The following is a 26,384-nucleotide window of genomic DNA, read 5'->3' as shown; positions in this document are numbered from 1 at the left end:
GCATATTCAATTTAAGTTTCACTCGTTTTAAGATTTATTTATTAATTTACATTAATATCTATTATATGTTAGTTTGCATTGATTGTTTTTTTAATTTCTGTTCATTTTAAGTTTCATTTATGCTTCAATAGGAAAATGGTTTTTCGTTTAAACTTGATTTCCATATTCAATCTAACCATTACTTGCTTTAAGATTTTTTTTTTCATTTATTTTATTACTTGTTGAATGTTTTTGCTATGATTGTTTATTTAATTTTCGTTCGTTTTGGGTTTCATTTATTCTTTAATAGTAATTTCTGGTCATTTGAGTTTGAATTTTAAAAGTTATTTGTGTCTGCTGAGCTTAATTTTATAATGGTCTTTACTTTTCTTTGAAAAACTTATTTTTTGGACAGTGTTTTTAATTAATTTTGGGAAAGGATCCGGATTCACCCGAATGGATAACTGAGTATCAAGCAGAATAGACCAGATTTATATGAGGCAAAATCTGTTAACTTAAGTGATAAGTGTATAGAAGGAACTCGTATCTTTCTCTGACCACACTGCTCATGTGATGGACATGGGAACAAACACAAACCGAGAAAAATTTATAAGGAGCTATTGGAAACTGAATCCTTCAACACTAAAGGGCCCAATGAAAGAGCAGGTGAGAGCCAGAATTCGAACTTGGATTCATGATTTCACAGATGGAACAGAGCCAGTGCAATTTTGGAAAGTCCTAAAGCAAAAAGTAAAAGCATATGTACAAAACTGGGAAAAAGAATCAAGAAGGGAAAGTAAAGCACATAAAATACATCTTTATAGAGTGTTAAACCAACTGAAAGAAGAGATGGATGAGGGAACGGAGGTGTGGTACGAGTTTAAAGAGGTCAAAGATGAAATATGAAAGATTGAAGAAATAGAATTTGAGATTTGGGAACTGAAAAATAGATTGACTGAAGAAGAGAATACAGAAAAATTAAATCTAGAAATAAAACTTAAGGCAAAAAATAAAAGAGAAAATAATAGAATCAGGGGATTAAGAAATAAGCAGGGAGAAGTTGTGGAAAATGAAGAGGAGATACAAAAAATAGTGGAAGATTTTTTTAAGCAAATTGACACAGTGCCAGATCAAGAACAAGATTGCAGAATGAATTCCTTGGCAGATTTAGAACCAGCTAGGAAGGTAAAGACCGAAGAGAATGAGCTGATACTGCAGGAGGTAACCCAGAGACTGAAAAAAATAATAAGAGGAATGAAAAATGACAAGTCAACTGGGGTGGATGGACTGGGATACAAATTTTATAAAGAATTTTCTCCGGAAATCGGGGATCTGTTTACTTTGGTGGTGAGAAGCTATGTTGAAAAAGGATATCCAGAGGATGGTGTGGGCATGATATCTCTCCTTTTTAAAGGAGGCGATAGAATGGATCATTAAAACTGTAGACCTATATCGGTTTCAATTAGTGATTACAGAATTACGTCCAAATATTTAACTAAGAGAATGGAGAAGGTGATGCCTGGAATCCTGGGAGGATATCAGTTTGGTGGTATTCGAGGAAAGAAGGCCCAGTATATTCTCAACGGGCTTTATGACTTTTTGGTGCGAAGAGGCAACGAAATGGCAAAAAATAAAGCGTTTTCCGTAATGGCTTTTCTACTGTTGATGGATGTCGTCAAACCGTATGACTCGGTTATAAGATTGATACTGTGGACACTGATGAAGGAAAATTTTGGGTTTGATCAACGGTTTGTGAAGGGGCATGAAAATTTATATAAGAACCCGATTGTGGTTGGGAATATAAATGGTTACACTAGTGGAAGGCTGGAGCTTGAAAAGGCAGTGCGACAAGGGGATCCGAGTTCCCCTTATTTTTTCGAACTTTATAGATCCACTTCTTAAGCATGTTGAACGGTGGATACAGGGGATGGCCATTTCAACAAATATCTCCTTGAAATCACTGGCTTTTGTAGACGATGGGGCCTTCCTTTCTGGGTTATGGCTGATTTGATGGAAGTGGTGAGAGGACTAATGTGGTATGAGAAGCATTTCTTGGTAAAAATACACAGAAAAAAGAGCCAGTTACTAAACGTAGGTGAGTGTGCATGGTTAGATGATAGCGTCTGGGTCGAGGAGGCTCAGTCAGTGAAAGTATTGGGTGCAGTTTTTGAAAGAACGGTGAATGTAGAAAATTTGTGGGAAGAGCGTGTGAAAAAGATTGAGGGGTTGCTGGTAACCCATCAAAGAGCACAGTTAATGTCAGTGTTTGAGAGAGAGGTGTATGTAAACACGTCTGCTCTCCCACTGCTATTTTATCCGGCACCGGCTTTTAATCTTGGAGAAAAGTATGCTAAAAAGGTAAAAAGGAGCATTTGGCGTTTTGTTTGGAAGGGAAAGCTGGAAAAGCTAAGTATGAAAATGTTGTATGTGCTCCGAGAAGAGGGGGGTCTTGGTGTTATAAATTTCCAAAAGGTGTGTAAGTCTCTGAGAATTAGAACCGTCTATGAGATGATCTGTAGTAAATGGATCCATGGTGAAATAATAAGAGGATGAGCCTTAAAAGTCATTAATACTGAGGAGGATGAACTAGCAAAACAAAAAATGATCGGGGATGTGCCAAAAAAACTTCATGAAGTGATATGGTGTATTCGAAAAATGAAAAACCAAGGCTTGCTGAGTGATCAGGTGAAAAATGCCAGAAGGAAAAAGATAGTGGATGGATATTTAGAGAAAACGGAAGAAGATGAGGTGGTTTTTCACGTGAAAACAAAACAACCATTTGTGAATTTTAAGCTATCGTTTGAGAAAATGCATAGTGTGCCGTATAGTCAGTTTATAAAGGAATTTATGTTTCTGTTTATTCATGAGATACTGTCGTATCAAGATCTAGTAAGTCGTTTTACCCAAGATGAAGGTCCAAAGTGCAAGCTATGTGACGAAATACTGATAAATGGCCTGAAAGATGAATTTTTCTATTGCATTCTGCTAAGATATTTTAAGAGAATTTTAGGGTTGAAGAGGGTTCATTTAGTTCAGTGGTACTGAAAGGAGATTTGGGGCTTTTCACTTTAAGGAGTGTTAGATTGGTTAGAATGATGAAATTTTGGGAGAAAATAATTAGGCTACCTAGAGTTCGGCTTCTTAAGGGATCTTATTTGGAGAGCTTGAAGGACGGTAGACGTGATTTATGGCCAAATCAGGTCAAGAAAATACTGGACCTTTGTGGACTTTTGGAGATGTGGAATGAAGGAAAAGGTCCTATGGGTGAAACCATGTCAGCATGGAAGGAAGTCCAGCAAACCCTAAATGACCAAGAAATCCAAAAGTGGCAAGCTCATAAGGACCAATCTATGCCTTTGAGGTTTTACTCCCAAGCCAAAGACGGTTGGGTGGAGGAGGTTTATTTTAAATTTGGGTTGAATAAAGAGGATTTGAAGAATTTGTTGTTGGTAAGAGGGGATAGTTTGGATTTAGGTGAGAGAAAGAAATTTTTGGGAAAGTTTAGGCTGGCCCTTATTTTTGCCCAATGCGTGGATTGGTGAATGAGAACTTATTTCATTTTTTATCCGATTGTGAAGAGGTGTTTTAGTTGCGGAAGGAATGTTTTGGACGAGGCCTTGGGAGTGAATGCTGGTTAATTGAGTGGATGGCTGAGAAGATCTCATGGGCTATTAATCAGTTGTATCAGTTTCTTCATTTAGGGATTAAACATAGGGAATCATGTTTGAGGGGATAGCCTGTTGCTATTTTTAGGATTTGAATTTTACTATATGGTGTTTATTGGTTAAAAGTTGAACATTGGTGTGTTTCTTTTTTTTGTCGTTTTGTTGTTCTTTTTTCTTTTTTGATTTTTATTATCTAAAGTTGTATTTTGTTCCTGAGCTTTGATTTGTAGATTGTAGTATGTGTTGCTATGGCCCACAGGCGTTTTTCATTAATTCTTATCTTATCTATAATGAAGGAATTGTAGATAAGTGTTTTAGTGCCTTAAGAGATCCTGGAGTAACTTGGAATACCGAGGAAGATAAAATAAGTTTGACTAAACTGAATGTAGAAATTCCTGATCACAGGAGGAGAGAGCGAGCTGTGGTGTTGATTGTGGTGAAACTAGGTGAATATGTATAGAAAAGAAGAAAGAAGAGAAAAGGGATTGAGTTAAAAAGGTTTGGTTATGATTGTAGGAGAATAATAGCGCTTTTAAGTGAAACTGAAAGATGGAAAGAATGAGTGAATATTGAGTGGATGGAGTTGTTGGTTGAAGAGTTTATTGGAAAGAGGTAGTTTATGTTTGAGGAGATATATTGTGAGTGTGTGTTTCAGTGTAAATTGAAATGGGTAAAACAGCGTTGCCAGTTTTTATAATTTTGTTTTTCTTTTGTTTTTGGAGTGAAATAGTAGCCGAAGTATGTTTAAAGGGAAAAATAAAAAGATAAAGTTTAGAAGTGGTATCATTATAACTTTCTTTGAGGTCTTTGTAATTTGTAAATATGTTGGTGTATTTTCTTTGTAAAAGAAAGTTATACTGATAGATAATTTGGCTTATTTATTTTTTATTTTTAATTTAATTAGTTTATTTTGATTTTTTTTATTATTGTTTTGTTTTTACAGGAGACACGTAGGGTCACCATTCGGAAGAGTAAAGAGGTATGGTAAGAAATAGCCACCGTATGAAGGGCTTCCTGTTGGGAGAGGACGCCCTTTTTCACGGGAATGACAATTTTTTTTTTGGAAAGTCTTTGGTAGTATATGGTGACTTGAAATGTGTCCAGTTCGGCTGCTATTTAATGAGAAAAAGAGTAGGTGACGTCTAAAGTTAAAATTAAATTTATTTTGAATTTAAAATTTGTCGTCACTGAGAGGAGAGGAGGTGGTTTTATTTCTAATAAAAACAAAGAGCATTCTTTAGAGTTTGAATGATTCTTGACATTTTTTCCAGCTTCGTAAATGTGATTTTCTTAGAAACTGAGATCGAGCACTTACTACTATATTAATTTCGTATTTTGCACTGATTTTGCCTTATTATTACACTAACAAAATGCTAAGAGACGCTGGCGGTGTTGGTGTTTTTTTTCGACAGTAGTGTCAGTTACCACTCTAATAATATGTTACCCATATTCTTTTGGGCGCGCTATGAATGATGAACTAGCTATAGATTCCAGGGTTGCCAACTTGCACACTTTTCGTGTGAAATGCACTCTTTTTTTTCATTGCACTCTTTCACACCACGGGCCGGATTTGCACTCTTTTTGCCTATTATTTGCTCGTTGCACTATTTTTTGTACACTTTTATGAAATGATGATAAAAAAAAGTATTAAGCGAAATAAAAAATTTAATTTAAACTATTTCAGCGCAGAAGATAGAACAGCTAGCAGGTATTATCTATGTTATCTATGACTGAGCCGTCCCCCAGGCCTCTTTTTCGTGTTTTCAGCCATTTACCAAGAAGTAGATCAAAGCATAGGTAACCAGTGAAAACGTGGTAAATTCAAATCAAGTTTTATAGAAGGAAGTTGAAAGCTGTTGGGCACAACTGTTCTTCATGGAAATGGAAAAGTGAGTGTGAAACATGGACTAAGTTACTTCTAAAAATGTAGAAACAACAACCAAAATAAACCTACTAAAGTCTAATCTCAAACTGATAAAATTCTGCAAAGACTTTAGGCCTGTGCACCATTTTAAAGTGTGAATCATCCATATTTTCTGGTGATAGCCATTGTTTCTGAAATAAACATCTTATCTTACCAGCCAGGGGGCCAAGAATTGGCTTTGGATGGGACCCATACTATCAAAATGATATAAAAGGGTAAATTAGGAAAATTTTGGGTAGCCTAAAATTGTAGTTTAGACTTTAGACACTTCTTGCTACCCTGAAAAGCAGTTGAGTTAGGTGAATGATGCTTTTAGAAATGAATCCAGGGCCAAAAATATTCGAGCCAATTGAAAATGACAATGAAAAATGGGCAAATATTGAGCAGTTCATATTTTTGACCTATGAATAAAGTGAACATTCCACTCGATGCCTTTTCTTATGCTCTTTTCGAAAACGTTTTTGGCGCAAATTCACTTCACCCCGCCCAAATAGGCTATACTAATTCAGGGTAGGCTATATATTTGCACATTCGGATGGGGGTGAGGGTAAAGTTCAAACTTATGTCTATAGTTAGAATTGCATCCTGAATCCAAATTTAACATTTCTTTGCGTCAGAATTGAACTTTACAATCCCCCCCCCCCCTAATGAGTAAATATATAACCTAGGGGTTGGGAGTAAAGAGAATTTACACCAAAAGCAATTAGTATATTTGGAAAGAACATAAGAAAAGGCATGGAGTGACATGTTTACTTTACTCATAGGTTAATAATATGAACTGTTCAATATTTAAAAAATGAACAATATAGAACCAAAAAGACAGGTATACTAAAAAAAAAATATCCTTTTCTGTGGTGCTTGAATTATGTGGGCCTGTCTTATGTTCAATAAGATTTTTGAAGACTCAAAATTTCAGTTGGGGGAGGGAGCAAACTGTGGCCAGGTATTAAAATCATCCACATCCATTTTGCTTGCTGAATTTTAAGCAGGACTGAGTTCAAAACATCTTTGTCTTTGCCAAGTTTTGCTTATGGACAAAGCTTGGCAGAAGTACTAAGTGCTTATATTCTCAATTTAAGCAAAGCTGATTGTAGAATAGGCTAATCACCCCTTTTAACATTCCCAAGAGCTTATACAGTAAGCAAGTAATCTTGTACAAGATACAAGGAGAAAAAAGGTGCCTAGTATTTCTGTCCAAGCCTTTTTCCTTTTTTGCATACTTATTTCAGCCTTGGTTTTTAACACTATAAAAAAAAACAGGGAGTTATTCAACTGAAAGTAAAGAGCAACATAAAAGCTTAAAACAAACAGAAATTACCATGTATTTGAAGAGGGTCGCACTCTCCCCAACACCTTACTCTTCACGCTGAAGCTTTTTAGTACTTTTAAAAAAGCTTCTTATTTTTCTACTTGAACGATCCTTGTATTTCAGGAGACTTTTTGAAAGAATGGGGACAAAATTCAAACTTTAGCATAAAAAGTGAGGTGTTGAGGAGCAGGCAACCCTTTAATGTTGCCTTTAAAGTTTTAATGGTGCTCCTTATTTTCAGTTGAGAAATTTTCATTTAATTTCTGATCATTTTTTAAATGAGGACTGGACTTAGCTTACTGTAAAGTGTGTTGTAAAGACATAATTGGATGTAAAAGCTTCAATCAGGGCAGAAATAAAACTAGTGGGATAATTAGACATGTCATTGCCCTTGTAGAAAGAGATGTGCTTTCTTGTGAACTGAAGAAAGCTCATATCTCTTTAATAGTTGATAAATCTTGGCAGAAGGTCTTGGTCCTTACAGCAAAGTACAAAGACTCCAAAGATATAGTTCAAAAAGACTTTCTGGGGCTTTTGCAAGTAAGTGAGGCCAGTTAAGAGGTGAAAAAACCTCCAATACTTGGATATTTGGAAAGCCTGGGAATACCTTTGCAAAACTTGATGGCAATTGCCTTTGACAATGACAGTGTTAAAACTGGACATCAAAAAGGTCTTGGTGTACTGTTAAAAGAATATGTGCCAGATTTGCTTGTGATAGACTTTACTAGCCATTCCTTTGCTCTCTGTTCTGCATATGCAGCTAAGAAGTTGCCAGATGGAATTGACATTTTTATTCGTGACGTAGTTGTATATGTGGCAAATAGCCCAAAAAGACAAGATGAACTAAAAATCTACCAAAATTTCTGTCATGTGGAAAACCATAAGCTTTTGCAGACTTCAAGTATGTCATGGCTCACCCTTGAAGCTTCTGTTGAACGGATCTTTGCACAGTAGAACCTGCTCCTTTTATTCTTTGCCAACCATGGAGAAGGTGACTCAGCTGGAGATAGAGGAGCCAAAGAAAAGGCTAATAAAATTCTTTCTTTTATCTGTGATAGTTATTTTGTGTTTTCTTTCATTTCTCTTAAAAAGATCAATATACTAAACAAAGAGTTTCAAGCTGAGGGAACATGGATTCACAGGCTTTTGGAAACGTCGTGACAGACGTATCTGTTGCTCCTCAAGTGATATTTCAAAAAGTAAGAAATAGGGCAGGTACAAGAACCATTTAAAGTTCGGTTGAGCCCAGCTCATTTTCTTGCACTTGATTGTATAAAGTTGGGACCTAATGCATTGTGCCTCATGAGAAGCCTGCAAAACATTGGCCTATTGAGTGCTCAGCAGGTTCACTGCATCCAGATGAGCTGTCTGAATTTTTTTTTTGGAGTTGTGCTCACAAATGAGCAAATGGATTGACTACAATGACCTAACGTTGGAAAACCTCAAATGTTTAAGTCCAAATGTTGCCTTATCTGGAGATGTGGACACTTTTGCCTCTTCTTCAATGGTTTCTGAATTTGCTGGGTGACACTGAGGCACAACATGATAAAATGAAAATGCAATGAATGCGCAAATTTTGTGTGCTGTTTTGAAGGATGATAAATCCGTTTTGTTTCTGCTTCCATTTTTGTTTTTTGCTGTGCTAGGGTACAGTACTTGACTTGACTACTGTCAAGTCAGCAATAGTTCACGACTAGTTACTTGGACCTCTTATATTCCTTTCAAAATGTTTGGATAAAATGGCGACAAAACTTTAACTAAACATTGGATGCACTTAACTATAGTTCAGTTAAAGATATAAGCAATCAAAACTAACATCAGCAAATTTCATGAAGAGTATTACGTTTTAAGCAAAAAAAAGAATGATAACCATTATCTAACTTATTATTTAGAGGTTGATTTCCTAACTTTATTTTAAATACAATTGAAAAATTTAATGATAATATGTTTATCGATCAAAGGATAGCTGGTAATTATTTGTAAATGGGATAAGAATGGTCAGAACAGTGAAAGGGGCTGCATGCACAAATTTTTTGACTTGCACATGCTTTTAACAACTTGTTAAAAGCATGCTAACAACTTTTTTTGCCTAGATCTGCACTCTTTTTTGACGTTGGCAGTTGGAAACCCAGATAGATTCAGCATGTTTCAATGCTTGCAGAGACCTACTGTGCCTTGCCCAAGAATGTAAGTCATACACTCGCCCATAGAAGGTAAGTCACACAGGTAAGGGTTGGGAGAATTTTCTTTTACTGTTCTAGCTCAAAGATTTCCTACTTTAATTGTACTGCACATATCTAACAAATTGGAGCTGTATCATTCAGCTTGAAAACATAATTATTACTGAATTTTCCTCAGTTAAATCTTATTGAATTTAAAAAATCACATAAAAAAAGTGTATCTACATATCTTTTGAACTATTTAAGCTATTAACTTCAAACTTTTAAGGCCTGTATTATTGCTATTGCTACTACTACTCTTATCTTCTCTTTAATTTTTGTTAGTTGTTGTAATTTTCTCATGTTGTGCTTGTTTAGATGTTTTGCTGGCTAATGACTTTCGCGGGTTAATGACTATCATTCATATTATATATCATAGACTTCATAGACATCTTTTAGACTTATCAATCAACAAATGAAATAACATAATTTTTATACAATCCTAAAAAGGGCTTATCCCAGATTTCCCTCTCAATTGCTCAGACTATCTGTCTTGGTTCTTCCTACAATTAGCCATATCTTGATGCCTTCTGCAAAATACTTTTTTTTAATTGCAAAATAATTGATTTTTAATTTCTTTAAGGATATATATTTATTTAATGACAGTTTTAAAATTTTTACCATATAATATTCACAATTTTTTAAGTGCCAGCAGAATTGGAATATGGAGGAGTGATCCTATTTGAAGATTTTTTTTTCCTATTCATCTTTAAAAAGAATACCTGCTTAATTTGAGCTAACTCTTTATTACTAACTTCTGCTCTTCTTCTATATGTAAAGCTCATCAATGTAATTCCTGCGATGTTTGTTTGAAGAAGAATTTTGGTGATATTTTGGCTGTTAGAGGCAAATTTTTTCACAAGAGTTGCTTGGATTTATTGAAATGTTCAAGTTAGTACGCTTTATTTGATCATTGTAACAATTATTGTTAATAATTATTATAATAATAAATGTTTGAGGAATTTTTCAGTGGTGGTAGGGGAGAGGATTTTTTGCAGGATAACTTTTCCATGGAAGAATATTTTGCAGGAGAAATGTGTTATCAAGGAATTTTCCCAAGAAGAAACTTCTCACTGGAGGGGGGGGGGGCAGTTTCCAAGAAAAAACTACACAAAATGGGGGGTGTCTGGAGTGATTGGAAAAAAGATCAGTTATTAAAGTCTTTTTTAAATGAAAGTATGGCAAGGAGAATTTTTCAGGTGAAAATCAACCACAAGAAATTTTACAGGGATGGGGCGGAGGGTTAAGTGAGGACGGAATTAATAGTTAATTTATTTGGATAGCGTCGTTGATCTAAATTTTTTTTTCCAGTCTTAGGAATGCCTTAGATAAATTAAACATTAAATTTTGGATTTTAACTTTAAATTTCCACAAACTTTCACTTTAACACAAAACGTTATAAAATTTTCTTTCAATATATAAAAGTCATTTAGCTATATGTAGCACTTGCTTTGATATTTCTAGGCCTAATGCACTGTATAAAGATGATATAATTATAAAATCTATAATATAAAATATATGTATAAGATAATATAAAGATAAAATCTATTATTTATATACTGTGGCCTAATGTAAGATCTGAGTATATCTCACTTCTAAATCTCGGAATTTAAAAAAAAAAAAAAAAAAATTCTCCCAAATATGGCATACTTTCAAGGTATCAGTTGATTTTATAGTCTGATAGTATAGACATATCAAATAGCGTGAACTTTTGGTTCCATGGTACCATTGAACTGGTCTTGGAGTTTTGGATTGTATGTAATCGCTCAAATCAAAGGGGGTATAAAAAAAATTTGGTGTTAATTATGCCAAAAAAAAACAATGTCTGTGAATATAAGTTTAGATCCAAAAAATGAAAAAAATGATGCTAGTTACTTCTTAAAATAACATAGTATATATATTCATATGTATTTCTACATATAAATGTCTTTATACACATACATATATTTACATGAACTGTCACCATATTTCTAGTATATCTAATATTTTTCATTGTTTTTATTGTTTTCATTGTTTTTCATTGTTTTAATTGTTCATATCAACTTTTGAGTTTTTTAATTGTCTTTGAATTTAAAGTAACTGAGACAGTTTAATGAAGTATTTGCCTGCCATTTCATTTTTTCTGGCTTTAATTTCCTTATGGGACAAAATATGAAAACTATTTTTACACACGACCACACTCCTAGCTTACGGCTTATCAAACAATTCGTGGTAACGAACTGTAAGTAAGGAGCAACCCGGCTCAATGAATACAAAACTCTAGAAAAGGGAATTTTGATACCAACAGATACATCAAAAGAATCAGATTTTTATGCTGATTTCAAATATTTTAGTTTCATCAAGTTTAGTCCTACTTATCAAAAGTTACGCGCCTGAGAAAATTTGCCTTATTTTCGAAAAAAGGGGGAAACAACCCCTAAAAACCATAGAACTTTAATGACAATCACACCAGTATCAGAGAACCCTGCTATAGAAGTTTTCAGCTCTTATCTGCAAAAATGTGGAATTTTGTATTTTTTGCCAGAAGAAAGATCACGGATGCGTGTTTGTTGTTGTATTTTTTTTTTTTTTCCAGGGATGATGGTGTCAATCCAGTAGTCCTAGAATATCGTGAGAGGGCTCATTCGAACGGAAATTAAAAGTTGTATTGCCCTTTTTCAGTGAACAAAAAAACTGGAGGGCAACTTGGCCCCCTCCCACGCTAATTTTTTTCCCGAAGTCACCCAATCAAAATTTTGAGATAGCTATTTTGTTCAGCATAGTCGAAAATATAATAAATATGTCTTTGAGGATGACTTAATCCCCCATGGTTCCCGGGGGAAGGGCTGTAAGTTATTAACTTTGCCCATTGTTTACATATAGTATTGGTTATTGGGAAGTATACAGGTGTTTTCAGGAGGATTTTTTTTCTGGTGGAAGGGGGAGGGGGATCAGAGTAGGGGTTATGGTGGAGAATCTTTCCATGGAGGATTTTTCTTTGCGGGAAGGGACATTTCTATGAAGGGGGCGCCAGATTTCTCACCATTATTTAAAAAACGATCAGAAATTAATTAAAAAAACAGTTTTTTTTTTCAACTGAAAGTAAGGAGTAACATTAAAACTTAAAACGAACAGAAATGATTACGTTTCGATCCAGTAGTTCTAGAATATCGTGAGAGGGCTCATCCGAACGGAAATTAAAAGTTCTAGTGCCCTTTTGAAGTGACCAAAAAATTTGGAGGGCAACTTGGCCCCCTTCCACGCTCTTTTTTTCTCGAAGTCACCCAATAAAAATTTTGAGATAGCCGTTTTGATCAACGTAGTCAAAAACTTAATACATATGTCTTTGAGGATGACTTAATCCCCCACAGTTCCCGGGGGAAGGGCTGCAAGTTATGACCTTTGCCCATTGTTTACATATAGTATTGGTTAATGGGAATTATAGAGACGATTCAGGAGGGATTTTATTCTGGTTAGGGGGGGGGGGTCCGAAGAGGGGGTTAAGGGGGAGAATGTTTCCATGGAGGATGTTTCCTTGAAGGAAGGAATATTTCTATGAAGGAGGCGTCGGATTTCCCAGCGTTACTTAAAAACGATCAGAAACTAAATAAAAACACAAGTTTTTTCAACTGAAAGTAAGGAGCAACATTAAAACTTAAAACGAAAAAAGATTATGACGTATATGAGAGGTTCGTCCCCTAGTCAATACCTCCCTCTTTGCGCTAAAGTTTTTTTTAGTACTTTCAAAAGAGCTATCTATTCTAATTAACCGGCCTTTGTGATTCAAGGGTTTGTGATTCAAACAAAATTTGAACTTTAGCGTAAAGAGCGAGGTATAGACTAGGGATAAACTCCCAAATATACGCAATAAAAACATAAGAATATAGAATATAGTTCGATATAGAATAGAGAATATAGTTCGTTACGTAAGTTAATTCGTAAGTTAAGTCAGAACAAAATTTTGAGAAAGCCATTTAGCCAAAACAAGTAAAATTAATATGCAAATTTCGTTCTAATTAGTCATGTACGGTGAGCCAAAATCAAAGCTTGATTAATTCAAAAGCGTTCAGAAATAAAAAAAAAAACAAGTTTTTTAACTGAAAGTAAGGAGCGACATTAAAACTTAAAACAAACAGAAATTATTCCGTATAGGAGAGGGGCTGTCCCCTCCTCAACGCCTCGCTCTTTACGCTAGAGTTTGACTCTGTCATACAACTTTATTTTTTAAAACAATAAAAAACTTTAGCGTAAAGAGCGGGACGTTGAGCAGGGGACAACCCCTTTCATATACGGAATAATTTCTGTTCGTTTTAAGTTTTAATGTCACTCCTTACTTTCAGTTAAAAAAACTTGTTTTTTTACTTAATATTTGACAAAGCTCCATGTTCAGCTGTTCGACTTTTTACCTGTTATGACACTACCAATGGACTTGTGCTTGTACTCGGAGATTTGCTTACAACAGGGTGTTTTCGGTAGCCCAATAGAATATTTTCAGGTTCTCTTGCCACAGTGATACAGCTGAAAGACATTATGAACGTGCACACAACAAATAATTATTTATAGTTACACTCTTTATTTCTGGCCACAGTCTTCTCATAGGCTCTGCCTTTAATCCAATAGTGGCCCTATTGCAAGGGTAATTTTCTTGTCTTCATATTCTTTTCCTTTTATACACCGTGCTTTAGCTGCAGTGGTCTTTGCTTAAATTTGTATGCAAATATGTTTATCAATTTCAATGAAGGTTGGTGAATCTTTAAAGGGGGGAGATTTGCTTACAACAGGGTGTTTTCGGTAGCCCAATAGAATATTTTCAGGTTCTCTTGCCACAGTGATACAGCTGAAAGACATTATGAACGTGCACACAACAAATAATTATTTATAGTTACACTCTTTATTTCTCACTCTTTATTTCTGGCCACAGTCTTCTCATAGGCTCTGCCTTTAATCCAATAGTGGCCCTATTGCAAGGGTAATTTTCTTGTCTTCATATTCTTTTCCTTTTATACACCGTGCTTTAGCTGCAGTGGTCTTTGCTTAAATTTGTATGCAAATATGTTTATCAATTTCAATGAAGGTTGGTGAATCTTTAAAGGGGGCCTATTGCCACCCCCATTAAATTTCTTTACCCCCCAAAGTTCCAAACTCAATCCTCCAACAGCGTTTACTTAAATTTCCTACGTACTGTAGTTTATTTTAAGACGTATAAGCGAACATGACTGTTTTCGTATCACTAATATTTTTTGCTTAAACGTTGCATAACTAACTAGCAGTTGGGCCTTAAAATTCAACATTAATTAATGCCATTTGGGCTATTCAGGCGCCTTTTAAAATTGTTTCTGCCATGCCATAATTTCTTCTCCAATATGACTCCTTAATGAAGAGCATAATTTCTTATGTTTCCCGAAGCATAATTTCAACATATTTTAATAGAAAGCAATCATCACGACCTGGTGTACACTTTTGGCTACTAAGGTACACCTTTAGCGCAATATACCCTTAGTCATTAGTCGTATCTCTTCCAAATGCCTCTACTTTATATATTTCCTAAGGTATCCTTTTATTTTTATCGTTGACACCTAGTATTTCATATACTGCCAAAAAACAGTCTGATTAAATTAATGGCCATATTCAGCGTCTAGTTTAGTTTTATCATGGTTGCAGCGGCAGCTGCAACCTAGTAAAGAGCGAACCACAGCCCATAGTAATCAAAAGTTGAAAAACGCGTCTAAAAACTGTCTAGTGAGAAAAACTTGCCATCTGACACTGAATCAGGAATGGTAACTATTGTTTCGGTTAATCTTAGAAGTAAAAGATTATTGCGAAAAGAAATTTATGGTGATTTCAAAAAAAGAGCCTGAAAGCCCTTGAAAATGGCGCCAAATCGAAATAAAAAGTGCAACATTAGAATCAGCATGGTCCAACACCTTTTGTAGGATAATTATAGTCCCCCACCTTGAACACCAAGGAAAATGACTTTTTAGCATGGGTAGCACTGATTTGTCTCCCTTTTTTTTCTTTTTTTTTTCTAGCAGGGCTAGGGGGTGACCAGAGCATCATAGAGAGGTGTGTAATAGCTCATTTGAAAGAGAATTAAATTTGTAAGTGACCAAAAATATTGGAGGGCAAATAGCCCCCCCCCCTCCTTACAGGCCCCCTCCCCTTAAACTAGTACTATAAAAATTTTGAGATAGCAATTTTGTTTAACATCGTTCAAAGGTCCAATATATATGGCATGATACGGCCCTCCATAGTCCCTGGGGAAGGGCTGTATGTGGGGCGATATCGCGCGTATTGGTATCGCATGTATATTATCGGTATCGGTATCCGCTGTGGTTTTGTTTCAGTTATTTTCTTGGCTCATAACCTAGTAAAGAGCGAACCACAGCCCATAGTAACCAAAAGCTAAACAGCGTTTTGAAAAAGACTGCCTAGTGAAAAAAGATTGTCATCTGACACTGACTCAGCAACGTCAACTATTATTTCGGTTCGTCTTAAAAATAAAAGTTTATTACGAAAAGAAATTGATGGGGATTTCGAAAAAAAACCTCAAACCCCTCGAAAATGGCGTCAGAACAAAATGAAATGTACCATTGGAATCAACATGGTCAAAACCTTGTACAGGGAAGTTACAGTCCCCCTCCCAGAATAACAAGGAACATCACTTTTTTGCATCGGTAGCACTGATCTGTCTCCCGTTTTTTCGTTTTTTTTTTTTGTTTTTTTTTTTTTTTTTTTTTTTTTCAACAGGTCTAGCCGGCTACCAGAACATCATAGAGAGATGCTTAATGGCTCATTCAAAAGCTATTTCTCATATCTGCGTGCTTTTTATAGATTATACAATCTTCAAGTGCCATATGACACTAAAATGGCACTTTTTGTGCTATTTCTCGAAGGGTGGCGCTACCAGAACATCGTTGACAGATCTTTTTTAGCTCATATAAAAGACATTGCACATGTTAGTGCATATAAATTCCATATAAATTCCACCATCATCAAGTTCAAATGGTACTAAAAAAGGCACTTTTGGTGTAGTGTCTCAAGTGGAGAAGCTGCACTGTAAAAAAAAAAAAAATTGATTTCCAACAAAAATGGTTCGCTCAAATTCAAGCAAGTAAAAAAAAAATCCAATTTTTCTGTTGGAATTGTGACTTGCTTATTGAATTCAAACAAGTCATAGGCAGCACAATAGTGCAGCCTAAGTAAAGAACGATGTTGGCACAATGTAATATTTAGTTATTTTTTTTCTTGGTTTTAGACCGGGGCACTTTGTATCGAAGGAGTTGTCGTAGAAGCTTCGGAAAGGGCTCATTCGATTGAAAATTAGAATGGCTTGTTCCCTTTTTAATAGTCGAAAGTGATTGGAAGGCAACCAACACCCCTTCCACGCCCACCATTTCCCCAAGCACATTCAGTCAAAATTTTCAGATAGCCATTTTGTTCAGCGTAGTTGATTTCCAAATAGAAAATATGTTTTTGAGGAGGACACTGCTCCAAAACCCTCAGGGCAAGGGTTTTAAGTTATGTCCTGGGGGTATATAAGAACGATGTTGGCACAATGAATTATTTATTATTTTTTTCCTTTAGACCAGGCAACTTTATACCGAAGTAGTTGTCTTAGAAACTTTGAAAAGGGCGCTTTCCATTGGAAACCGGATTGGCTTGTGCCATTTTCAATATTAGAAATCGATTTGAAGGCTACTAACACCCCTTTCCCGCCCACCATTTCCCGAAACACATCCAATCAAAATTTTGAGATAGCCTTTTTGTTCAGCGTAGGTGATTACAAAATAGAAATTATATTTTTAAGGAGGACGCTCCCCCACAGCCCTCAGGGCAAGGGTTGTAAGTTATGCCCTGGGGGCGTATAAGGTTTTTTATAGAAAGTGTTGTCGCAGAAACTTCAAAAAAAGCTCATTCAATTGGAAATGCAAAGGGCTAGTGACCTTTTCAATAGTCGGAAGTGATTGGAGGGCAACTAGCCCCCCTCTCACGCCCACCTTTTCCCCACACACATAAAGGCAAAATTTTGAGATAGCCATTTTCTTCAACGTAGTTTTAAGTTCTGGAAATTAGGTCTTTGAGGATGACAACCTGTCCCCCCTCCCACAGCCCTCAGGGCAAGGGTTGTAAGCTATGCCCTGGGGCCATATAAGGTTTTTATAGAATGCCTTGTCGTAGAAACTTCAAAAAGGGCTCTTTCGATTGGAAATTGAAATGGCTAGTGCCCTTTTTGATAATTGAAAGTGTTTGGAAGGCAACTAACACCCCTTCCACGTCCACCATTTCCCCAAAAACATCAAAGCAAAATCTTGAGATAGCCATTCTGTTCCACGCAGTTTAAAGTTCAGGAAATTATACCTTTGAGCAGAACACTCCCCCAAAAGTCTTCATGGAAAGAGTTATAAGTTATGTCCTAGGGGTATATAAGGTTGTTATTGAAATCTTTGTCGTAGAAACTTAAAAAAGTGCTCATTCGATTGATAATTCAAAGGGCTAGTGCCCTTTTCAGTTGTCGAAAGTGATTTGAGGGCAACCAATCCCCTAACACCAAACACATTTTCCCCAAACACATCGAATCAAAATTTTTAGATAGCCGTTTTATTCAACGTAGTTGAAAGTTTTGGAAATTAGGTCTTTAAGGGTGACAATCCCTCTCCCCCACAGCCCTCAGGGTAAGGGTTGTCTTGTAAGTTATTGCCTGGGGGCATATAAGGTTTTTATAGAAAACGATATTGTAGAAACTTCAAAAATGGCTCATTCGATTGGATATTGAGAGGACTAGTGCCCTTTTTATAGTCGAAAGTGATTGAAGGACAACTTACCCCCTGTCACGTCCACCATTTTTCCAAACACATCCAATCCAAATTTTGAGATATCCATTTTGTTCAATGTTGTTGAAAGTTCTGGAAATTAGGTCTTTTAGGATGATAACCCCCTCAGAGCCTCAGTGCAAGGGTTGTAAGTTATGCCCTGGGGGCATATCAGGTTTATATAGAAAGTTGTTGTAGAAATTTTAAAAAAAGCTCATTTGATTGGAAATTGAAATAGTCCTTTTTAATAGTCGAAAGTGAGTGGAGAGTAATTAACCTCCCTCTCACGCCCACCATTTCCCCAAGAACATTCAATCAATGTTTATAGATAGCCATTTTGTTCAACGTAGTTGAAAGTTCTGGAAATTATGTATTTAAGGATGACAAAACCCCCAGAGCCCCCATGGCAAAGATTGTAAGTTATGCCCAGGGGGCATGCAAGGTTTTTATAGATATAGTTGTCGTAAACTTCAAAAGGGGCTCATTCAATTGTAAATTGGGAGGGCTAGTACCCTTTTCAATAGTCGAAAGTGATTGGAGGGTAACTAACCCCCCTCTCGCGCCCACCATTCCCCCCAACACATCGAATCAAAATTTTCAGATAGCCATTTTGTTCAATTATTAAATAACTGGGATAAAATTAAAACTTTAACGTAAAGAGCGATGTGCTGAGGAGGGGACAATCCCCTTTATATACATAATAATTTCTGTTCGTTTTAAGTTCTAATGTTGATCCTTACTTTCAGTTGAAAAAAACTTGCTTATTTTTATTTTAATTTTTTATTGTTTTTTAAAAAAAGCCATGAAATCTAGCCCCACCTCCCCGGAGACCCCCCCCCCACGGAAATATTCTCTGTAAAATTCAGTCCCAGTGAATATTTACCTTGGACAAATACTCTTAAACACTCTGTGTGTAAAATTGAGACAGAAAAGAGAAAGCAAGACATAAAAAGAATTTTGTATAATAATTCTGCCAAATTCCCCCAGTGTAGAATTTCGACGATTTTGGTAAAAAAGGGTTGGGGGAGGAGGCCTAGTAGGTGCCCTCCATCTTTTTTTATCACTTAAAAAGAGAACTAGAACTTTTAATTTCCATTCAATAAGCCCTCTCGCGATATTCTAGGACTGCTGGGTCGATACGATCACCCCTGGAAAGTAGAAAAATAAAAAAATACACACGCATCTACGATCTTTCTTATGGAAAAAAAATATACAAATATCTACATTTCTGCAAATAGGAGCTTGAAACCTATATAGTAGGGTTCTCTGATACGCTGAATCTGAGTGTGTAATTTTCATTAAAATCACTTTACTTATAGGGCGTTTTTCCCCGTTCTTTTGAAAATCAGGAAAATTTTCTCATGCTCGTAGCCTTTGATGGGTAACATTAAACCTAAGGGAATTTATATAGCCTATCTAAAAATCCGATTCTTTTGGTATATCTATTGGTAACAAAATTCCGTTTTTAGAGTTTTGGTTACTATTGATCCGGGTCGCTCCTTACTTTTAATTTGTTTCCACGAACTGTTTGATATTGAGGTTTTGATTTCGATATTTGGTCCAATATATTAACATCCATATCTAATACCACCAAACACTAGTAAAAGGTGCCTCCAGCCCTGCCCCAAAGCAACTTAAACCCGTTTTTTCTAAACGAAATTTAAGGCTGAGGGACTTTGTCGGAATTCCTATACAAATTTCTTTTTATTTGTCTTTGCTGTACTTGTTGCTTATATAATACACACTCGAGAAGTGAAGTTAGGTGAATGCTAAGGAAATAAAAAAAATGATGAAAATATAATAGTTTAGAAACAGATTTGGGCTGTATATTTGCACATTAGGGGGGGGGGTAGCATAGCATATGTTAAATACCTATCCAATTTTTCAAATAAATACTTAAATAAAATAGTGCTACAAGTTATTTTACAACCAAGCCAAAACTGATTATCTGCTATTAAGAAGTTGCTTGACCAGTTTCTTGTCTCATGTTTCTGTCATTCAAAAACAAAATGCTCGGGTGTGTCTTTTATAACCGACAAATGCCAACTTTGTCCACTAGATTTAATTTGTGCAATTGTTCCAGGAAAAGTTTCCAACAGGGTTAGAATTGTCTTGAGGTTTTTCCATGGGGGGAGGGGGGGGGGTAATTTCCCTCTGGATAAAAATGATATTAAATTAGTAAAAAGAACAAGTTTTCTTTTCAGCTGAAAGTAAAGTGCAAAATAAAAACTTAAAACGAACAGAAATTGTTCTGTATGTGAGTGGGGTTGATTCCTTCCCAATACTTTACTCTTTACGCTAAAGTTAAGCTTTTTGTCTCAAGTTAAGCTTTTTGTCTCTATTCCTTAAGAACAGCTCCTGAAACTCCAGTCATTCAATTCGAATAAGAAGTATATTTTTTAAGTTCTGAAGTTTGTCAGCATCAAACGCAAGGTAATGAGGAGGGGGTAACCCCCCTAAAATATGTGATAATTTATGTTGCAGGTATTGCAGGTTGCCTTTGACCTTGATTGCAGCTGTTGTTGCAACTATGATCAGCCTAGTTTTTCTGTTATATGTGAAACTAGTAATAACTTGGCATTGGCTTAATTATGGGTTTAGTTACCGTAAAGACAGTATTTTATTGCATGCTGCTTAAATACTAAACATAGTTTTGGTTTGAGTTTCAATTTCTTCACTAAAGATAGAACATGTAGCCTATATGAGGAACTAAGCTTAATCTAAGCTCGTAATCTAGGCAATCCTCTATACACAACAAAGCTCTTGGATAATACATCAATCATAAAACATTTAAAATATATATTTTTGAATACGATACAAAAATATAGTCAAGAAATGAAAATAACCACATATAAAGATAATATTTACAGAGTTAAATCTCATTATAAACATGATCACACATAAAAATAAATCATTTTTAATAAAACAAATTTACATGTAATCGAAATACACATGCATGTTTTAGTCAGAAAAGATTGCAAGAAAAGATGCAAGAAAAGATTTGAAAAGTAATCAGATGATTTAAAAAGCAATCTGAAATTAGTCTTTTTCAAATAAAAATAATTACATTTAACAAAAAGATAATAATATAAAAAGATAATTTTTCAGACAGAATCGTCTACAAAAACATTTCCTGGGAGATTTTCAGCAATGATTGAATTGTCTGGGAGTAATTTGTGAACTTAAATCTCGGGATCACATACAAAAATAAACCATTTATAATCAAAAAATTACATGTAATCCAAATACACATAACTGTTGCAGTGGGCGCTGCAAGAAAAGGGATTAAACAACAACTAATCCTGGTATTTTTCCAGTTGATGTAAATTTTAAATCTATTTGTGTAAAAATAAGTCCAAACTTTCCTGATAGGAAAATGGAAAAATTCATGACGAAAATAAGACGGAAAATTTACTGAAAAAAAGAAAATAAATTTACAAATGATCTGAGGATTGTTGGGGAATGTTCGGATTCTTTCTTTGCTCAAGTTTTTCATCAAATATATTTTTAAAATTTTGTAATAATCGTCACATGTAAATATTCTGCTAAATATAAAAAAAAAGAGGTGCAGGAAGCTGTAAGATTGTAGCCAAAGTAAGGTATCTAGTAGGCAAAACCAGCAAATAAAACTTTAATGCCAGTGTTTTTTTTCCTTTTTTTGATAAAAATAAAACTTGGGCAAAAAGTCCTTTAAAATGAAATTAAACATCTCCATGCTAGGATAATGTGACAAGGGCGCTAATAACTAACCAAATTGACAATTTAATTTTTTAAAAAAGTGAAAAACATTAAAAAGGCACAGAGGAGGGTTCCCCTTTCCCCTGGGTCTTCTAGTGTGCAATATTCATTATAAAAAAAAGAGAGAAAAAGAAAACCCCCAGACAAAGCCAATAAACAGTGATCTTAAAATACAAAAATATGGAGGAATGAAAAAAAAGGGAAGAAAAAAATTTTAGCTATTGGTTGGGATGTGGATTTAATATGGATGATTATGAATAGTGAAACAAGGGGCACAGTAAAAATCTGTGTCCGATGTCCTTACAAATTTAAGAAACGACTTGGGGTATTTATCCAAAAGCGTCTTGGGTATGCAACAGTAATGCATGTGTTTATCACATTCAAGATTGCTGCACGATACCCAAAAACTGCGCTTTACACCGTGACCGTATATTTCTTTGCAATAAATGCAAAGCCACTGGTTATCTTCACCGTTAGCCTTTTGCCGCTTGTTTTTTTCGTAGTTTTCTTGCAACCACCTCATACAAGCAGATTGCGTTAAACAGGAGTTAGATGGACAACTTCTTTTCCGGGAAGGCCTTCCATTGTCACTGGCCTCTACACTTGTACCTGATAAAAACTTTTCCATTGGACCAGTGAAGAAATAGAAGGGGAACTAGGCATAGCTGCAGAGCTATAATGTGGCTGCACCACGGTCCTCGGAATAGAAGTTACTTCCCTCCTTGCTGTGCTTATTTCAGCTGGCACACATACTGCATGACTGCCACTATTCTCTGCGGTGTTGGGTACAATGTTTGGTAAAGCAGTGACCATAGAACTGGTGTTATGAAGAGAATTATATGCATCTCGCCACATATAAAAAAGTAGCGTATGCTCTCTATCCCCCTCCCACCTCATAGAATTACTCTGTCTCATAAACTCATTGAGGTCATCGGGGTCAATATGATCAGCAACATAAGTTAAAAACTATTTTTTATCGATGAAGGAGGATTTTCTACTGGGAGGTGAAAAGGATGCTGTGGATGTAGTCGGGATGGGAGTAGGTGATTCGAGAGGTTCAATATTACTTAATAATGACACCGAGGAAGGTGATTGGATAAGATTCGACCCCGAAGTTGATGGGACAGGAATAGGATCTGGGGTCGAAATTAAGGGGGGTGAAGCTGAGGGTGAATTTTTATTTTCTAGAGAAACAGAGGAATCCCTTTGAACACATTTTGTAAAATTAATATTGTCTGCAACAAATGGAAAGAACCCAGTTGCACGAAACGCATTTTTGCAAGTACTTTCTTTCATTATTTTTTAATTATTCTTGGTAGATGAGCCGCGAAATTAGTTTTTTTTTATTTCTTTTAGACAGTCACCAACTGTTTCCAATAGTGTAACCCGATTTTCGTTACAAATGCCTGCCTTATATTAACTAATGTGGTGTTTCCATGCTCCTTACAAGGGGCCAAAAATACCAATGTCAACTGGTTGTGATATATGGGTTGCATTTGGAAAGAAGCACGGCAGTTCAATTTTATTCTCTTAACAGAATATGGACAATTCATAATTTATATGGTACGCATGTCCATCAAAAATTAAGAGGAGTTCGTCGTTGTTTAGGCCCTGTTCTATTAACCATGCCACAGACATATCTAAGATATACATTAGTAAGGTTGAGGCCTGTATCCGAACTGAGTTAGGAAAGTTTACTGTCAACTCTTGTGGAACAGAGTTTGCTAAAGCACAGTTTCTTGTATTGCCTTTAAATAGAATGAGGGGTCGTGGACACTCCCCCATTGCATTAAAACAATGGAGAAGTTTGACCCCCTTTTTTCGTTATTGGCGTGGAGGTAGACAACTTGGCTACCTTTTTTTATCAAGTACTCTGTTTTTTTTGGTAGAATCGGGGTTTAAGTATAACATGGTTTCGTCTAAGTTAAACCACCGACGCGGGTTATCAAATACATCTCGGGAAAGTACACCTTTCAATTGCAATTTGGCACATGCATGCCAATTCCTTAGATTTGTCTCGCTTACGGCGGTAGCACCAGCATGAATTTTTTCGACGGCTCTTTCGGAAATAGTCTGAGTAGAACCCTATCATGAGCTCGTGACATGACCACGTGGTCATGTCAGCATTTTTAATGCTAACGGGGGTCCTAATAAGGGCATAGAGTCATTAGGGAGAATGATTACGTAATGGGGTCAATGACCTCTTTTTCCAAGATCGATTTATTTGTTGTTTCTATGTGTAATAGCTCCGGGGCGAAGGTTGCACATGCGCATTGAATTCTAACGGGAACAATGTTATTGATCTAGGACTCGAGGGGGAAGTGAATTTCCGTGGATTTACATAATCGCTAGGGGAAATTATTGATTCACGAAGGGTGTAATTAAGAAACAAACATGGCTTAATTGTTGTTTGGTTAGCTGAACCTGAGAAATTGATTTACATAATCGCTAGGGGAAATTATTGATTCACGAAGGGGAGAATTAAGAAACATTAAGGTTTCTTTAATCTTTAGGCCTGACCAGTGAACTTGATTTACATAATCGGCGGGGAAATTGTTGATTCACGAAGAGGGAATTAAGAAACATTAAGGCTTCTTTAATCTTAGGTCTGAGGGATAAACGTTCTTTAGGACAGAGAGAAAAATTAATATTCTATTTTTAAATAAGGCTTCATTGATCTTTAGTGTCAGGAATCATAAATGACATCACTTGTTATCTTGGAATTATGCGGGAGTATAAAGAGATAGAAATTATATTTTTAAATACGGCTTCACGGAGCTTTAAGTCAGAGAGATAAATTGATATTCTAACGAAACCATAATAGTTTAGCTAGGAAAATTTATGAGATGAAGAGATTAACGTAGGAAAGGGTTTCCTAGAAATTTGAAATGTGAAAGTACTGAGATGCCAAACAAAAGGAACACGATGAAATTACTTTTAGGGATTATTTGGGCGAAACGGTTTTAGACAGCTTATGGAATTATTTCGGCGAAACCGTTAGAGACGTTGATTTAAAAGATGATTTAAAAGATGATTTTTGAGTGTGGTCGTTATAATACACAAGTTCCATTGAACTGTGTTGTGAGGTCCCCTACCACAACCCCAAAGAGCCCCGATCGCCCTACCCCGATCCAAAGGGTTCCAATCCCCATACCCCAACCCCGAAGGAAGCCCCCGGTCCTCAAAGCTCCCCAAACTCCCAAAGGCCCTCCACCGGTCCCCCAAAGGCCCACCCAGACCCCCAAAGGCCATCCCCAGGCCCCAAATGTCCCCCAGGCTCCCAACTGTCCCCCCGGACACTCAAAGGCCCCCCAAGCTCCCAAAGGGCCACCGGCGCCCCAAAGGCCCACCCAGACCCCCAAATGCCATCCCCGGGCCCCCCACAGGCACCACAAGCTCCCCAAGGCCCCACCGGGTCCCCAACGCCCTCCACCCCTCCCCAAATGTCCCCCCGGCACCCCCAGGCCCTCCCGGCGTCCCAAAGACCCACCCAGACCCCCAAAGGCCAGCCCCGGACCCCACAGCCCATCCCCCGGGCCCCACATGGCCCCCCGAGCTCCCCCAGGACCACCGACCCACAAGGGACCCACAGACCCCCACAGGCTCTCCCCGAGCACCCGTCTTTCGTTGATGTGTGTTTTCTGAAACCTATGATTTGGGATGTGTAGTTTGCTACTTCAGGCTTTTCTGAGCTAAGGTTTCCTAGTATTTCCTAGGTGAATGTTGTCTGAAACCAATAGTTTGGGATGAGTAGTTTGCTATTTCAGGCTTTTATGAGCTAGGTTTCTTAGCCTTTCGTTGATGTGTGTTGAGTGAAACTTATGATTTGGGATGGTTAATTTGCTATTTTTGACTTTTCTGAGCTAGATTTCTTAGCCTATCATATGTGTGTCCTTTCAGAAAATTATGATTTGGGAGGTGTAGTTTGCTTTTTGGACTTTTCAGAGCTAGGATTCTTAGTCACTCATAGGTGTTTGTTGTCTGAAACTTCGAGTTTGGGATGAGTAGTTGGCTATTTCAGACTTTTCTGAGCTAAGGTTTCTTAGTATTTCGTAGGTGAATGCTGTCTGTAACTGGAGGTGTCGTTTGCTTTTTGGTCTTTTCAGAGCTAGGATTCTTAGTCATTCATAGGTGTTTGTTGTCTGAAACTTCGAGTTTGGGATGAGTAGTTGGCTATTTCAGACTTTTCTGAGCTAAGGTTTCTTAGTATTTCGTAGGTGAATGCTGTCTGAAACTTATGATTTAGGATATGTAAATTACTATTTCGGGCTTTTCTGAGCTAGATTTCTTAGTATTTCTTAGGTGTGTAGTGTCTGAAACCTATGATTTGGGATGGGTGGTTTGCTATTTTGGACTTTTCTGAGCTAGATTTTTTAGCCTTTCGTAGGTATGTGTTGTCAGAACATTATGATTTGGGATGTGTAGTTTGCTATTTCAGGCTTTTCTGAGCTAAGGTTTTCTAGTATTTCGTAGGTGAATGTTGTCTGAAACCAATAGTTTGGGATGTGTAATTTGCTATTTCCGACTTTTCATAACCGGATTTCTTAGTCTTTCGTAGGTGTGTGGTGTCTGAAACCTATGATTTGGGATGTGTGGGTTGCTATTTCAGGCTTTTCTGAGTTGGATTTCTTAGTCTTTCATAGGTGTGTAGTGTCTGAAACCTATGATTTGGAGTGGATGGATTGATACTTTTGACTTTTCTGAGCTGGATTTCTTAGCCTTTCATAGGTGTTTGTTGTCTGAAACCTATGATTTGGGATG

The 26,384-nt window shown here is 36.4% G+C and overlaps 1 protein-coding gene across 1 annotated transcript in view; it reads left to right on the top strand.

The window, feature by feature from the left end:
• Positions 1–5,413: 5,413 nt before the first annotated feature.
• LOC148950110 (uncharacterized) overlaps positions 5,414–26,384 on the top strand; it is a 48,210-nt gene continuing 27,239 nt past the window's right edge. Inside the window, exons 1-2 of the mRNA XM_089091451.1 lie at positions 5,414–5,533; positions 8,971–9,064. Of these exons, the coding sequence (XP_088947577.1) occupies positions 9,029–9,064 (36 nt within the window). The 5' untranslated portion in view covers positions 5,414–5,533; positions 8,971–9,028. The remainder of the gene's footprint in view (positions 5,534–8,970; positions 9,065–26,384) is intronic.

The sequence above is a fragment of the Artemia sp. Qi Xiang Cuo genome, chromosome 7 (genome assembly GCF_049724085.1).
Source record: "Artemia sp. Qi Xiang Cuo chromosome 7, ASM4972408v1, whole genome shotgun sequence".
Classification (NCBI taxonomy): Eukaryota; Metazoa; Arthropoda; class Branchiopoda; order Anostraca; family Artemiidae; genus Artemia; species Artemia sp. Qi Xiang Cuo.
This window is presented reverse-complemented; position numbering and strand designations above follow the sequence as displayed.